We start from the raw sequence: 16840 nt of genomic DNA on the forward strand, positions 1-16840 counted from the left end.
AAATGCAATACTTTTTAGTTAGTTAAAAACATTAAAAGAGAACTAAGCTTGATGAAAATAAACAAAATATTCCCATGGTAAGTCACAATTATGTGTTAAGAAGTCATAATTATGAGATAAAAAAGACGAAATTCAGATAAAATGTTGAAATTGTGAAATAAATGTTGACATTTTAATCACAAAAATTCAACTGTCTCATAATTTCGACAATTAATCATCATTTTGAGCTTTTGTCTCTTTCCATTTCATAATTTTGATGTTTTATCCCATAATTATGAAATAAATTATATCATTTTACCAAGACTCATAAAACATCTGGATTAGGATACAAAATGTTTGTACAGGTTGAATACTGAGGGATTTTTTTTATGACAAAATGATACATTAGTGAAAGTAACTTCTGCCACTACATTTGCTATTTGACAGTAAGTTTTTCATTTATTGGGTTTTTTATCACAATCTTTCCAGAAATAATTAAACTAGTTCACCCAGAAACTGAACCATTGACATCTATCTCATGTTTCATAAAAGAAAAGATGCAGGAGCTTTGATTCATTAAAGAAAACTGTTTTTATTCAGATGTAAAGACGTGATGGATAGAATGAGACAAATCAGGGAACATGGTCATATAAAATAAAGGCAACAAAACAGCTGCAATAAAATTCATATTCAACTTAAAAAACAAACAACACAAAACACGGTGGAGTTACAGTATTGAAAGGGCTTTTCTAAGATTCCTACAGATACAGCAGAGGGAATGAAGTCCATGATGGCTGCAGATCACAACAGCCTTCCTCTGCACTCGGTGGATCCACAGCAGCAGAGCAGCACCTTCCCTTCCACACTGCCCACCTCATAGTTGTAGTCCCAGGTCAGCTCTGTGCCGGCCCGGATTCGCCTGCACGAGGACACAAGTTAGGACTACAAACACCACAGAACCTGCAACAAACTTAAAATCTGTCTCAAAACTCACTTGCTGGCAAAGAACGCCACCCAGGGAAACCGTAAGTCATGTGTGTCCACAAACACATTCTGGACGAAAAGGTTTGGACTACAGCTGTGCTGTAAGACAGAGAGGACACAGAGATGATGAAATTAAAGAGACTGAATTTAAGTGACCTGAACTGAGATCCTTTAGATTACACTTACATTGAGGTAACGTCCAAGGTTTCCTTCCAACTTGGCATCGATGATGTAGCAGGACTCCTCGCCGTCAAAGAACAGGCGGGTGTTTTTGGGAGCGTTTTCCCCTCCTCCTCCAGTCGGCCCCTGATGTCCTGTTTTTCCTCCCTGGCCTCCCGGCCCTCCTCCGCCTCCAGGTGCACCTGTTTTTACCATCATCCCATGGCTGCCCTTCAGGGCGATGCCTCGAGTTGATTTCACTGCCACTTGCTTCTTAGTCACACCTGAGCCAGAACAGCAGCAACAGGAGGAAGCAAGAAAGAAAAGAATGAAGAGTGAAAACTGCAAAATCCAAATAAGGTGCACTATCAGTGTGGTGTAGATTCAAGCATCGCCTCTCGTTACCCGGGATGACTTTTTCTTTCTCCTTGTTGTCGTCAGATCCAGAGCTGATGGTCTGAACATCATCACTGTCAGAGAGAGTCATCACATCCTGCTTCTTTCCCGTTTCTGATTTCACTTGACTGAAAACAAAAACAAAAACCCCAAATTAATCTTATCAGATATCTAACCTAAGGTGATATTATTCATCCCTGAGTTGCAGAATTGTTGGTAAATGAAATATGCTTAAAATCAATAAGTCCAACACACCTCTTGCAGTCTCCGGATTCCTGTGATGGAAAACAGAAAAAAAAATTCCATCATTGTACAAGACGAGAAAATAAGAGCCACATTTTACAATCTATCTTCTTACAAAAAATAATGTACCTAAGATGAGAGTTCTGATGAGTATTATGTTTTTAGCTCTGTGTGAGACACTTCAATCATTTTAAAAAGGCTGTGAAACATTATTCTTCCTTTATCTCCTCTGCACTGACCTTCTTCAGGCCCTGGCTGGTTAGCCAGGAAGCCACTTTGCTTTTCCCCGTCTCCTCTGGCATGGACGGTGGCTTCTCGTCATCCGTTCCTTTGGCTGATGCACTCAATCCATCTTTACTGTCTTGACTCCCTGTGGCAGGAAGGGGAGAGGGTGTGTGAAAAGACACTGGCCTCACAGCAGGAAAACGCTGAAGAATTTTCCCAACAATAAGAGCTATGAAGATATACTAAATACACTAAAATGCCAAGATATAAGCTTCAACTTACCCTAAAAGTCACCAAATTTGGCACTTTGGCACTCACTCAACAGATTTCAGATCAGAGATGCAAGGAACAATTATGTTCCTTATCAATTAATCTATAAATGATTGTTTGAATAGCAGAGAGAGCTCCTGAAGAGGCCACCAGCTCACCTTCCTTGTTGACCTTGACCTGACCACGTGTGGTGTAACTCCTCCACACGGAGCTGGACGTGTAGTAGTTGTCCTTCACAAACGTGTCGTCTGAACTGTCACTTTCATCCTCGCTCTTTGAATCCTTGTCATCGTCGTCATTGCTGTCGTCAGATGAGCTTGGACTTCGGGCTGTGGCAAGAAAGACAAAAAAACCCATGGAAAATCATGTGAAGAAGGAGGATTGTAAAATGTCAGCTGGGGTCAAGAGCACAAACACATCAATCTATTAGGGACAATGTTTATCTCTCACCTTTTGAGTTGGACTCACCCTTCTTAGGCGGTCGCCCAACAGGGTTAGAAGACACCAAAGCGGATGGTTGGATTTTAATCCTGGAGACGTCCACGCCGCTCCCCTCGCTGTCTGAACAGTGAGCCTCACTCTCATAGCCCTCCTTGAAGTTCTCCACACTCTCTATGTGGTCCAGATTAGCGAAATACTCATCGCCCATCTCTAGACCTTCTTTGTCAGCAAAGTCGTCCGTCAAGATTTTACCTGTTAAAGCGGAAAAAAGGTTAGAAAAAGAAGAGAGAAAAATCAAGTCATCCGTCTTTCTATTGTGAATAAATTGAAGAAGATGTCTCAGTTTGTTCCCTTTCCTCACCAGCATAGATGCAGACAAAAGAGCCCTTGGCCACGTCATCCAGACAGCGGATACCCCAGCCTTTGTTCTGGGTCTTGAAGAGCTGGAGACGAACCTGCAGGCCGTGCTGCACCAGCCGGTTGGTGCACATCTGAGCACAGCATTTGCACCGCTTATTACATTCGTAGATCCTGAGAGAGAGAGAGCAGGCAGATAATAGTATCTAAGACAAGACAAATTAGCTTTTATATTCAACAGTAATCATCTACTTATGAGGTTATGAGGGCTGAAAGTGAGTTAGTCTTTCTGTAGTAGTGCGAGTACGATGTCTGACCCTGTGGGGAGGCACTCCTCTAATCGTTTGTGTAAAAATCCAGCATTTGGGTTGATCTGTGCCCCCGGTGTACAACCTGTAGCCTGAAGGGTCAGCTGGTGGCAAGAGCATTTGGACCTGTAATAAAGACACAAAGACACGTGTTCAGAATATCACCAGTGGGAGTAATATGAAAAATGGTGGGTCATGGGTGAGCAACTTTACTCACTTATCTCGACAGCCGTCAGTGCATTCACATCCAACCAGGAAGTCTGAACTGGTGTTGATGTATACTCCATCTTCAGGAATACGTTCTTTACCTTGAAGGGAGAAGAGGAGAGGAGGATCAGTTAGTCTCTCTGCAACGACTTATCACACAGGGATCTTTCAACGAAGGTGGGGGAGCAAATAGCAGCTGTGATAGCTCATTATAATTTTATTACGCTTTGCACATAACCCCTGCAGGTGAAGTGGGAAGCTAAGGACTTGCAAAAATAGCTCTCTGACAACTCAAATCAAGACAAAAAAATAACAATTTAAGAAAAGGGAAGAAACAAGGGAATCAAACATAAATTATATTGAAGTCATGGACACGTTTTTTTCCAGTCCCACTGTAACAAAGTCCTTTGTGTGAAGTATCCATGTGTACAAACTTCCTGTATCCACCTACCCACTCGAGAGCAAACTAATGCCAAGAGTACACTACACAATATCAGTCCACTTAAAGAATTAACAATACAGTGAGCCCAGCTAATATGCTAAGCATTGAAGCAGCTCTGTCAACTTTGCCGTCCAACCTGTGTGTGTGCAACAAATACCCCTTTCACTGGCAAAAAACCCATCAAGACCTGCTAACGTGTGTTGAAGTAAAGACCGTAGGTTACTTTTCCATCCATCTCTCCATTATCAGCTCCGGGAAAAACGATGTGTCTAATTCAAATGATCGATTAAAACTTTTTCAAACACGTTTAATGTCTACCGGATGTAGTCTGATGAGTTCACTGCATTTCCGGCGCAGAAAATAGAGTGAACCGAAATCAATCTCTCTTTTGTTGCTTTCTCATTGTAATTCTTACTGTAAGCTACTTTAGGAGGCGGGGTGGAATCGATCTCGTTGACGCAGGAGAGTGGGATGTCCTCCTTTCCCCCAGTGATGTCAGGAATGTAATAGTATGGCCTCTGTGGCTGGAAGGGCCGGTCCACGAGCACGTAGGGGTCCAGGCAGAACATCTCTAAGAATATAAAGTCACAGCGCGTCTGGAAGAGGTAGTGCTGGATCTCTGCCATGTTACGCAGGCAAAGCCCACACGGAGCCTTGTAGATCACATGGAAGGACATCTGAGGGGTGGACATGCAGAAGACAAGAGTTTTACGATTCAGTTTGACAGCAAGGAGGGACAAAAAAAGAAAAGTTTCTATTTCAGGTTAGGGAGAAACTGGCTGAGTGCTTCATTATCCACTTCTCAATTCAACTATGAATATACCTTGCGGTTGACTTTGCGTCTTCCCGTCATGCGTCTGAAATCGTACAGTAAAGGTGTGAGAAGGGGGTTCTTTCCTCGGTGCATGTCTGATTTAGCAGGCCGGACTCGATTCAGACAGGCGGGCTGACAGGTGTGTGCCAGGTAAAAGATGCGGTCCGTCGGGGCACGGTAAGCAGGCTGATGTGGGATGGTGGCCATCGCGTGGGTGATAGGAGGGGGGACGGTGACCAGAGGCGGTCTCTGAAACGGCTGCGTGAAAGTGGGTGTAACAGTATTTGGGGCAGTCAACATTCTTCCGCTATGGATTGACAGAAAAAAAGGAAAAGACCAGTTTAAAAATCACTTTAATTATTTTTTTCAGTGTCACAACTTATTCAACCATATAGTAAATTGGGCTCACCTAGAGAGGGTGCTGGGACTGGAGGGAAGAGACTGCATGATTTTGGAGGCATGAGTGCCTCCCACCCCAGGGACAAACGGAGAAGTACTCTTCTTTGCCATCTGATGTTTATTGCTTGAAGACAGCGAGGAGAGAAAAATCAGTCACCATCAAAAGTCTCCTCTCAAATCGTTGAAGTTTAACACTCCATCAATCAATTTATTCTAATGTAATATTAACAACCCATCTAACTAATATGTAACGTGTTTAATGGGAAAAATCTCTATGACTCATGTGGAAGCATTGGTGCTAGAAGTTCAACACACTTACTCAACACGCTGTGGGGGCTGCAGAGGCTGCAGAGCCTGCAGTGGCTGCAGTGGCTGCAGAGGCTGCAGAGGCTGAGGGGTTTGTTGGGGCTGTTGGGGCTGTGGACGCTGTGGATGTTGTGTTGGCGGTGAAGGCTGACTGGGTGAGGCCTGCGGCGTTTTGACGGGAGAGGCTCCTACATGTCCGTCACTGGTGTATTGAACGACTGGACCTTTACTCCTCAATGCTCCTGTAGGTTGAAAATGACAGGAAGAAGTGACATTTTTTATAATCATAGTGGATAAAACAGGGTCTTTAAATCACTTCTTAAAACCCACTTTAATAGACTTGCTTTCATGTGAAGTCACCCTCTTTAAACTGATTTTTCATCATTCCATTTTTTATTCCCTTTAATGCTCTTAGTCTGTTTTTAATTCCTCCCTTGCGATGTCTTTTTTCTTACCATCCATTACAGCTTTTATTTGTTATCTTTAATCCATTTAATGTCCTTTATTCTTTTTACTGCCCATAAACTTTTTGTCTGTTCTTAATTCCTTTGATGTGATGTCTTCTTCTTGTCGTCCTTTATTGATTTTATTCTTTCATTTTCTGTAATTCTGCCCGTTTCATCGCTTTTATTCCTTTTACTTGTAATTAATCATATAAACTTTTTGTGTTCTTAACATTTTCTGTTGTGCTTTCTCGTTCTGACTCACCATAGACTCGGCTTCCTTGTGTTAGGAACTGTTGAGTGCTTATTCTGTAATATTGTCTTCCTGAGTTTCCTGCCTTTGCTTGTTTGTCAAAGCCCTTTGTAAACTCTGTTTTTAAAGGTGCTATATTATTATTATTATTATTATTATTATTATTATTATTATTATTATTATTATTATTATTTTGACACCAGGACAAAATTTAAAACAAATCTCTTAAGACAGGATCGAAAACTTTTTGTGAAGGCTACATGCATGTGAGTGTGTATGTTACCCATGTTAGGTCGTGTCCTCTGCTGTCCAGCCAGCTTCTTCTCTGCAGTGTTGGCGGTGGTCATCTTCAGGTTGAACATTGGCTCCAGCCTGGTGGAGCCTCTATAGATCCACTCACTCCTTTTATCATCCTGGTCAACACAAAACAACACAAGTTCAATCTTCAACTGCTGTACTCAGGGCTCCACAGTAATGGTTGCCAGTTTGGCAATAAGCATTTTAACATGTAACTGGGGGTACACTTTTGAATGCTAACCATAGATTATGCTACTTTAATAAACAACACGATGTTTGTTTGTTTGTTGTAGATGAAATATCTTGTTTTGGGGAATGTTTGCTGCCAGCTGTCGGATTTCAGAACAGCCCTCTAACCGTTAACCGTCATCTCACGTGAAGACGGCGTCACACAAACTCCATTCAACAAACGCTCAATTTAATATTTCTCTCTGGTGTTCTCAAGTAAATGCACTGAAAAACACGTTGTAAGATTTATTTTACTTTGGGAAACAGCTCTGTTTAATTCGGTATATGTCTAGTCCACTAAACAGCGTTTAAATAACGTTAAATCGGCTGTTTATTCGTCCACCTGTATTTTAATTACATATTCTTAAAAAAGAGCATGCTACAGCTTCTCATAAGTATGTTCAAGGCAGTCCTCTCATATTGATATTAAGCCTTCAGAATATTCTCCTTACCATTTTTCTTTATCATGAATAACACTTTCCTTTTGTGCAGTGGTTAAAAGCAGCTATTTACTTTTCATTCAACTTTCTATCTCTACTCAACTACAATTGAAAAGGGATGCCTCCTGGGCACGACCAACTGGGAGGAAACCTCTGGGGCAGACCAAACACTTGGTGAGAGAGATTACATATCTCATCTGGCCTGGGAACGCCTCAGGATCCCCCAGGAGGAGCTGTGAAGCACGGCTCGGGAAAGGGACATCATGAAAACCCTGCTTAGTCTGCTGCTACCACAACCCACCCCCAGACAACCGGAAGACAATGGATGGATAAACTAAGCATATACATGTGCAGCTGGAATAATTATTCGATTAAAGAATTAGTTCTATGATGAATCAATTATTATCCAGCACATTTGTTTAAACTCCTTTCTGACAGCTGTCAAACTAAGTGAATTATATTTGTTTTTTTTATGCCAACATACCAGAAAGAGGATCTTGACCAAGCTTCCATCCACCTCCTCCACTTTGCTCTTCCACCAGGTTCCCTCCCACTCTGTCTTGATGATCTGTCCAACCTTTAGGAGCACCATCGGCCTGCTGGGATAGGCAGTGATGTACTCCTCGATGAAGTCTCGGCACGATGCATCCTCTATGTCCTCCCAGGTACGCTTTACTGTGGAAACGAATAATCTCACGCTTTTATTGACTAATTTATATGATTTACAACTGATTTTTGGCGTTTACAAGAAAATTAGCACTTACGTGGACGACAAACTGGGAAGAGCTCAGGTAGTGTCACATATGAAGCATAGCCATCATCAAAGAAGATCAAAAACCTGAAACATACAACAAAAGATATTAACTAGAGCTGATCTGTTCACTTGTTGTAGATATATTAGAAATATTTAATGTACGAGGACATGCAATCAATATCCATTCTTTCACTTTATTGATCTAGCTTTACCTCATACGGTTCTTGTTGTTGGGCATCTCCGCTACTATTCCAGCGTAGAGCCACACCAGGTTGCCGTCCTTGTACTTGGCGACTACACGAGCCCCGACATAGAGAATCTCCAGGGTTGGGTTATAGTCGAAAGCCACGTGATTTCCAGACAGCAGACTCTTTCCTTTATCAAACTTCACTTTATACTTGAATACACCGTTTCCTGAATGACAAGGGGTGTGACAGCCGATCAGGAAAAATCAAGCACAGAATACATAAAATCAATAACCTAAAGGAAGACTGAATGATCTGGTAACACACCGACAGGGCTGATAGCAACCAGGGCGCCTCTGTGCCAGGTCTTGGTGCGTTTCTTTCCCAGAATGTTCATCCCGACTCTGAGCTCATCTTCTTTCATGTTTGGGTTTGGCTGGGTCATGGACTGAGATGGAACCTGGGATACAAACACTGCCGGCACTGAACCCTGAATACCTGGATGGTAGAAAGGCCACACACAACTTTAGTCTCAAATATAAAATACTCTGACGGTATGATGTTCACTAAAGTAAAGTATACATGCTCACCTGACTGGGATGGAGGCTGTGCTGGAGATCGTAGCAAAGGAGCACCAGGTGAAGGCTTGCTGACCATGTGGACCAACTTCTGCACCTGCTGGGAGGTTTTCTGGATAGCTGCAGAGGCCTCTTTTACCTGGAAAACCCTCCTTGTAAGTATTTCCACAAGTCTGTCTCAGAAAGCAGCTGTTAATTTAGCTGGACAGGACAATATAAAGCCTGGAAGAGCTCTTTTCGAGCCTTAGTTCATATTTCAAATTTCTTAAGTGTGTTTTTAGACGGGGCAGTAGGCTGCTTTTTGTTTTGTGGGGATTTTTTATTTTTCTACAAACTCTCCACCATTGTGAAATCAGACAGCAACTGCCCTTCATGGATGAACTCTTGGATGCTACTAAGTGGGCTTACTCCCTCCCAACTCCCTCCAGCTCAGACCACAACAAACATTTATCAATGAAATGTAAATAGAGATCAAATAATGAAGCTTTTCTTTGTTCTCACCACTGGATCTTTGCCAAGAGCGACAGGCTTCTTCGGAGGAACCACTGAAACATTGTACAGAAGCGAAGAGAAGAAAATATTTTAATAAACCGACTGTTATCACGTCATAGTATCAACAAATGGTAACTTCTCGTAAGGAAGTAGTGTGACTCACAACAGCCAACAGCGATGACATCATCATCGTCGTCATCGTCTATCTCAATGACCTCAGAGGACAGCAAGCCTCCTCCGCCTCCCTCATCCTCTGAGCTGCTCTCGCGGTAAACAAGACCGTTCCTGTGGTATGTTGCCTTCACCAGTTTCTCACACTCGAGTATGGACCTGAGGAAGAGTGGGGAGAAAAGTGTGAGCCTGTCAGACCCAAACAAGTACTGTACAACTAGAGACACACTGATCCCATCCTGTGGGTCGGCCATGATGTCTCCAATCCCATTTAATACAGTTTCTTTATCCACAACACTTTTGACTACAATTTGAGTTTTTCCCCTGTAAGCAAAAGACTTCAGGAAAAGGTTGTGTGATACTTACTGGTTGGCATCGTTGAGAAGCTTCTCCGTCTTTGCCTCTTCTTCTTCTTTCTGCTCCACCCATTGCTTGAGCTCTGTCAGCTGAGCCTTTTTCTTCTGCACGATCTCGCTCTTCTCCACGGCCTCCTCAATCCACTTCCTCAGCTCGTCCAGAGAAATGCCAAGCTCTTCCTCCAGACCGGGGTCCCAGCCATCTACCTCCATTCTGAGGAGAACAAAACACAAAGCATTGAAACAATGAAACATGTAAACACCAAATTTAGTCATCTAAGCTTGAATCTGCAACGTCTCACTCATAAATAATTTACTTAAAGTACTTTTAGAGCCTGTATTTGGCCAGCTGTGGAAGTGACATTTTCATTGTTATTCTGTAGTTGTATTTGTTGCAACCAGCAGGTCACTCTGGTGTCAGATTAGCAACATTAAGGAAGTATGTCATTCATTCATTTCATCACAAGTCAGCATATTTGATTTAGTATACTAACTGCCACATTGTGATGGGGTCGCACTCACAAATTAAGTCATGGTATGATATGATTCACAATACGCATCCACGATAGTGATAGTATCACGCTACAGTGATTCTGTGATCATCAATACATTGCAATACAATTATCTTACATATGTAACAGTATCTCTCTGAATGAAGAGTACAAAATAAGCCTAAAAAGTGCAGGAATTAGACATAAAATGAGATGAACAATTAATAAAAAAACACACCTTTTTATCACACACATTATAACTTGTTCATGTCCACTTGCGACAACATTCAATGTTGTTGTCTGAAGTAAAATAGCCATAAACTGGCAAAAGGCCGCACTGTCAGTTGCCACTTGAAAAATGTTTAAAGAAAGGTTTAAATAATGCCTCACTAAATTGTTTTAGATGTGCTTCACTTACCGGAGTCACCACTTCATGACTCCTTGTGGTGTACACTTCTGTAAACCTAATGTAAATTGTCAGAGCACCTGTATGTTTTAATCAAAATATTGATATTAAGCAGCAGTGAATTAATAATCATCTAACTAGAGAACATGATGTTTTTCAGTATCAATATTTTGTCCCACTGCTAGGTTTTTATATATGGCAATATCAAAACATATCCTTATTAATGAGAATAAAAAAATGAACTCTTTTTATAGGTACACCATGATGATGATGATGGTGATGATGATGAACCCTGCTGACAAGACTGACCTGTTTGCATTTGCATGTTTGCAAAGACTCCTGACAAATGCATACTGATATCTGTCAGTGTATGTCACTTGCTAACAGGAAACAAACATATCTGCAGTGCATGTTTCCAGTGCAGCAGAGAGCTAGTGATGCTGACTCATCTGTGTGATGATACTGCACATGGAGGCACTGAATCACTGTTTCAAGCATCGGTGTGTGCAGTGCAGACTTGAGATCATCCACTGTGGATGTGAGATGCAGTTAAAACCTTGCACATTAAACAGGGTGACACATGAGCACAAACTACTGACTGTGACATGTTGACGTTGCCTTTGTTTGTTTTGTGTCTAGCAGACAGAGACGCAGAGGCTGATGGTTGAAGTTAACGGTGCAACCAAAGAAATCATTGAGAAAATATGCTAAGATGGTGCTGATGTGGCACACAGCTAATATATACCGCAAACATAACAATAAGCATTTCTAAACGCAGTATTAAAGCAGTGGGAATAGAGTAACGTTAACCTGCTAATGCTCTTTAGCATAAGGGACACTATCCCGTTGAATTAACTTTATCTGGATAACTTCCTCTTTTATTCCCTGCAGACAGTAACTGTTAAACTATCCAACCATCACTTCATTGATACTTTAAAGTCACACATTCAGCTGAAAGACAACAAACTGACGCTTTGGTGCAAGTGAGAGCAGGCTAGCTCGTTAGCCTAGCATTAGCATGGAGAACGTCTCGTCTGCTGACTGACTGCTGCAGGTGTGAGGAGCACAGACGACCCCGTGTCCTCCGGAGCTGTCCTCAAACACAAATCTGACGCCGGCTGCATTTAGAGACAGCACCCTGCACTCACCCGTCGCTGCTCTCCATCCTGTCTGTTCGTAAATGTAAATGCTGGCTAGCTAATGCTACCAGCTAGCAAGCAACAACAAGGGGCGCGTGCTTTGCATTCCAGGGTATCCGGAGTGGGCGGTGTTGTTTCTGCGCTGTTGGGTTCTGTGAAAGCGGAGAGCTCCGCCCACACGGTTTATCCAGATATATAAAAAACGTGCACCTGCAGTACATGATGCTGTGCACATGTAGGACAGAGGCGCCTAAATTTCGCATCATTTTACCAACACAGTCATTCAAGAGTGCTGAAACAAGCTCACACCAACACACAGCATCTTATTACTGTTGTTTGTGGTTTAGCACATTTGATCTCAATCAGCCTCTATGATATTGCATGTGAGACTTAATTAGGGACATTAATCAAGTAATTGGCCCTTTAAACACACTTCACTTATTCTGATGAGTATTTGACTCAAATTAGTTAATTAACTAGCAGCTTTTTGCAGCTAAACATTGAGCCTCTGAATGACACCAAGAGCGCTGGTTGAGTAACTTACCAATCATTCATTCATTCATTCATTCATTAGAGGAGTAATAGGTGTAATTTCATAGCTTTTAAAGTGTTGAATCCAGGCTATAAAACCACATCATAACATGGAAGTTAACAAAAAGATGCAATTATTCAAAACGTTTTTAAAATAAATTTTTAAAAAATTGGTATTTTTAAAGCACTATGGAGTTTTAGGGAAAATATTTTAATCAGAAGAGAGAGAAAATCTTGTTTGATGCCTTAACAAATAATGAATAAATAAACTTTCTTCGTTTTCATGACTGAATCGACTGAATAAACAAACTGGCCTTAGAGGAAAATGCAGTTCTAAACTGTTTTACTTTGTTTATATGTGGCGCACCCTGCCACCTTTCGAGCTTCAAACAGTGTTATGGGGACGTTATTTTCCTCTGAGAACAGCTTGTTTATTCAGTTATGGGAAATATAACCTCATTTACACTGTAGATATTCAAATTCTCAGTTTGAATTTCTTCTCCAAAACATAGTGCCCCTTTAACAAGACTTTTTCTCAGAGAGAGACATGTGTTGCAGGTTCTCGCCATTTTCCCATTCTAGTACTGTTAATCAGCTTTTTCAGGGCTGATACCGATAACGATTATTAGTAATCAAGGAGTCTGATAACTGATATTTGGAGTTGATATACATACATTTGCAGTAAAAATGAAAAACAAAAAATTTTGACCTAGACAGTATTTTCATATTCTGCTACTTTATACTTCCACTCCACTACGTTTTTTATTCAGGAACTTGAGTTATTAGTTACTTTGCAGATTCAGATTATTCAGTGCTGATAGGCTATTACTTGTGACAACACTGGCAATTACTGACAGAGAGAGGATGTTACATCGGAGCCAAAGTAGCACATTATCACTAGTATTGATTACTATTAATATTAGTCAAAATTTATCTCGATTCGCTTTAAAAAACACTGCCTAAGATCGGGATTCATGGTGCACAAAAAGAATCTGTACTAGATGAGGCTGTCTTTGTGAAATGACCTACTACTGATGAATAACAACACATGCTATGAGTTAGAGTGGGTTTTTTCATTCGTTCATTAGTCACAAGCAACTTGCTTGAAAGTTTGTGCAAAGGCTCCAAAACATTGTGTGACAGAATTTAGGGGAAAGAGCAGAACATCTGTTTTGCATTACATTTCCATCAATGAGAACCCTGAAACATCTGTGCCGCGTTAGCGAGGAAAGGAGGGCATTTACTTTAGTCCGAATCAAGCTGCTTTTCACAGTGTACACTCTGGTACGATGGAGGGATCACACTTAATCTTTAGGAGTCACCTCAGACTTTCTGTCCTTTATAGTTCACGTCATTTGTATTATTGTTTCAGTGCATGGACCTGCAGGTATTGCTGTCTATCACACCAGAAAGACTTACCTGGATGAAAACATTAGTATTTACATTTCAAGATTTATGAAGTTTCATTCCACTACAAAACATTTCCAACCGTGTTTAATCTTTTTTGTTTAACCATGCACCACTAAACATTTGAACACATTCTGTGATTTACATTGCATACTTACATCATTTGAAGTTGTTGGATGCTGCTGGTGGACAGCTTCTTTGTACAAAATGTTTATATCACGAGGTAGAAAGTATAAAAAAGTTGGAATAGTATCAGACACGACTCCACCAGACTGACTCAAAACATTCTTTGGCTCATGGCAACTTCATTTGGTCCTCAGATAGTCAGAGTTAGATTGAATTACAACGCTCCTTTTGGACAATAAGCTGCCTTTGCTGTACAGTCAGTCCTCAGTCTGATCATCCTCTTGGTGTGTAGTGACAGAGATAGCACTGTAAGGGTCCAGCACCATCTGAGCGCAGCGGACAATGGCCACCAACAAGAAGAAGCAGAGCAGGAAGAAGAAGAAGAGGGCAAAACCGAGGTCCACATCCAATTCGAACTTGCGTCTGGGGAGGGCTGTCGGGTCCATGTTGGCAAATCAACACACAAACCAAAAATCTCTCTGTTCCTCAGTTTTCCTCACATCTGTTTACTTCCCTCTTGATATGTCCCACCATCAAAGTAGTTCCACAAATGCTTGAATTATTTCAAAGGCCATCACTATCCGAATTGGCTGATGATGAAAGACAATCCATCGTACTGCTACAAACCTGCTTTCTACAATCCCTTCCTCTATGTCTTGACCTCCATTTCTTCTCCCAACATTAACACCTACTGTCCTCCCAAAGATAAGATGGACTGGTGAACACACGGAGCCCCATTTGGCACCTGTGTCCTCCATCAATAGTTAATAAGGAGGAGTTTGGTGACGATCAGGCCGTTCCTGAGATTAAAACACCCGGGCATCTCTTCAGGAGAGACCTTTATAGGAGATGACACCTGAAGAAGAGTCACTGGATCCCTAGTCAGCACAAAGTCTGGACACATGACAACAACACAGAAAAATGTGACCAAACACAAGTTATTAAAGCCTTATAAAGCAAATGTTGTCTGCAGATTACAATGCATTGTTATACTGAACCAATCAGTTCACTCTACACGTGCACAGGGTTTTTTTATGGTCTAAAAGTGCTGGAAAACTAGTACAGAAAAAAAGGGTACAGAATGATCAAGAAAGGCAAAAGAAAAGGTTGAGGAGGAGAAAGAGGATCTGACACCTCACTGGTAATCCACTTGAGAGGGTTTGGAAACTGATCCCGACCAAAAAAATGCAGATTGCTTGTACTCTGATGCCACTTCAAAGACACACACAAATAAAGAGTAAAGTGACTCTACGGGAGAAGAGCCTGCGTGTGTTGAATCGATGCCAGCAAAACAAGAATTACAGCACAAGACGTCACTCAAGTGCAACCCAAACAGGGACAGAGCTGTAAACCTATCTTGGAGGAGTACAAGCATTAACTCTGTCTGTTTTCACTCCTAGGCTGAGAAACAGAGCAGAAACTGATCCCAGGACAAACCCACAGACCTTCGCGACTCCACAGATACAGAATGAGGAAGGAAAACAGATACAGGCCAAACAAACCAAAGATGGCTTTTGTTTCTTCACCAGTTCAGAACATAAAACTGTTCCACGGAAGTCAATACGAGCATGGATGTAATTAAAGACAGTCTCGACTCTGGTATGAGTGTGATCAGTAGACTGCACTGCCGCAGTTAAACAGCCAACACGAACAAGACTGGGAATATAAATGACTTTGTGATTAAGGACTAAACGATGCTAGCCCTGCTGTGACCTTTCGAAGATGAAAACACAACCAGACTTCTTTGTTTTTCGACAATATAACAATTTAATACAAAAACCAAACATTTCTTTCTCTTCTTTAACATTTCATAGACATATACAGTATATTTATATATTTGTGTTTCTATGAGTGATAAAAGTTCACATCATTGAAAAAAAACAAACAACCTGGATACAGAGCAACCAAAAAGGTTATCAACAATAACAAAGACAACACAGTCACCAACATACCACCTTCTTAAAGATGAAAACTGGACAATTATCAGCATGGGTTTCACATACAATTACATACTCTTTCATCATGAGTGTGCAAGTGTTACACACAGACAATGGAAAACTAATAAAAAGGGTCAAATTTAAACTAATTCCACGTATTAAAAATTAAAATCTTTTAGAAGCATTCGCTTTCATCCCACAACTTTCTTCTAGGATACAAACTTACCAAAAAATGATTGTTAAACACAAGTGATTGGATCTGGTTTGTAAAGATTCAGTCCATGTCCAAATGTTTGTCACAAACAAGAGGACAAACAATTTTTAAAAAACAAACCTTTTGGGTGATTCTCATATTGTTTTAAGCTCTATTATTCCATTTCAATCCTGAATACCCTGATCAAACCATTAATAAAATACAAATCAGAAAAGGGCAATGGAGTCATCAATAACAATAACATACTGGGAAACATTTCAATTAAATCAAACATTTCTACCACACCTCTCCTTTTTTAAAATAACATTAAATCAAGGACAACATTAATGACAACAATAACGAATGGCTTTAAAAGTACACAATTCCTGCTTGTTAATTATTGCTGTGTGCTTTCTTTTACAAAAGGCGTACAAAAAGCCCATACTTGGTACAGGGTAATGCAGGGCGACAGAAAGAAAATATCAAGCAACTCAGAAACCCTACGACCGTGTTAAAGTTGACAATGATACTGTACGCATCAATTTTACATACATACACACATGCATACTGTATATATGTAAAGGTAGGCAAAGAAAAATAGATTGTATACATTTTCAACGGGCACCAAGACGAACAGTATGTAGCCATTGTAACACTGTGTGTCTGCTGTTGAAGTAAATCATTCAATAATCAGATGTAGAGGATAAATGAATAATTCAATTTATAGGTGAAGCCACCAATGTACATAGAAAACTGTCCTCAGTATTGTATAAGCGCTCCATGAAAGCAGTGCTGACGTGTAGAGACATGCTGTGGATTTTAATCTGTGTGTGACGTTAGCACAGACATTGGTGGGTTTGCGTGCAACAGCGGAGAATTTTAA

At 40.9% G+C, this 16840-nt stretch overlaps 1 protein-coding gene across 3 annotated transcripts; it reads right to left on the reverse strand.

The window, feature by feature from the left end:
* Positions 1-546: 546 nt before the first annotated feature.
* On the reverse strand, positions 547-11895 carry setdb1b (SET domain bifurcated histone lysine methyltransferase 1b). 3 transcript variants are annotated; one of them, XM_084356502.1, is made up of 25 exons: positions 11773-11895; positions 9738-9941; positions 9364-9530; positions 9210-9253; positions 8721-8847; positions 8458-8628; positions 8158-8359; positions 7956-8029; positions 7676-7866; positions 6510-6639; positions 5544-5772; positions 5235-5348; positions 4835-5132; positions 4427-4688; positions 3580-3670; positions 3372-3488; positions 3059-3228; positions 2725-2949; positions 2415-2585; positions 2001-2131; positions 1774-1793; positions 1528-1646; positions 1150-1406; positions 974-1062; positions 547-898 (listed from the first exon to the last, which is right to left on the reverse strand). In XM_084356502.1, exons 1-25 carry the CDS (start codon positions 11787-11789, stop codon positions 781-783), a joined length of 3738 nt encoding a protein of 1245 aa, XP_084212628.1. In that variant the 5' UTR covers positions 11790-11895; the 3' UTR covers positions 547-780. The 3 variants fall into 3 exon arrangements, with proteins under 3 accessions (XP_084212628.1, XP_084212626.1, XP_084212627.1); XM_084356500.1 differs by having other exon boundaries at positions 2707-2949; XM_084356501.1 differs by lacking the exon at positions 11773-11895 and adding an exon at positions 11596-11710 and having other exon boundaries at positions 2707-2949.
* Positions 11896-16840: the final 4945 nt, after the last annotated feature.

Source organism: Pagrus pagrus, assembly GCF_965226575.1.
Source record: "Pagrus pagrus genome assembly, chromosome: 7".
Taxonomy (NCBI): domain Eukaryota; kingdom Metazoa; phylum Chordata; class Actinopteri; order Spariformes; family Sparidae; genus Pagrus; species Pagrus pagrus.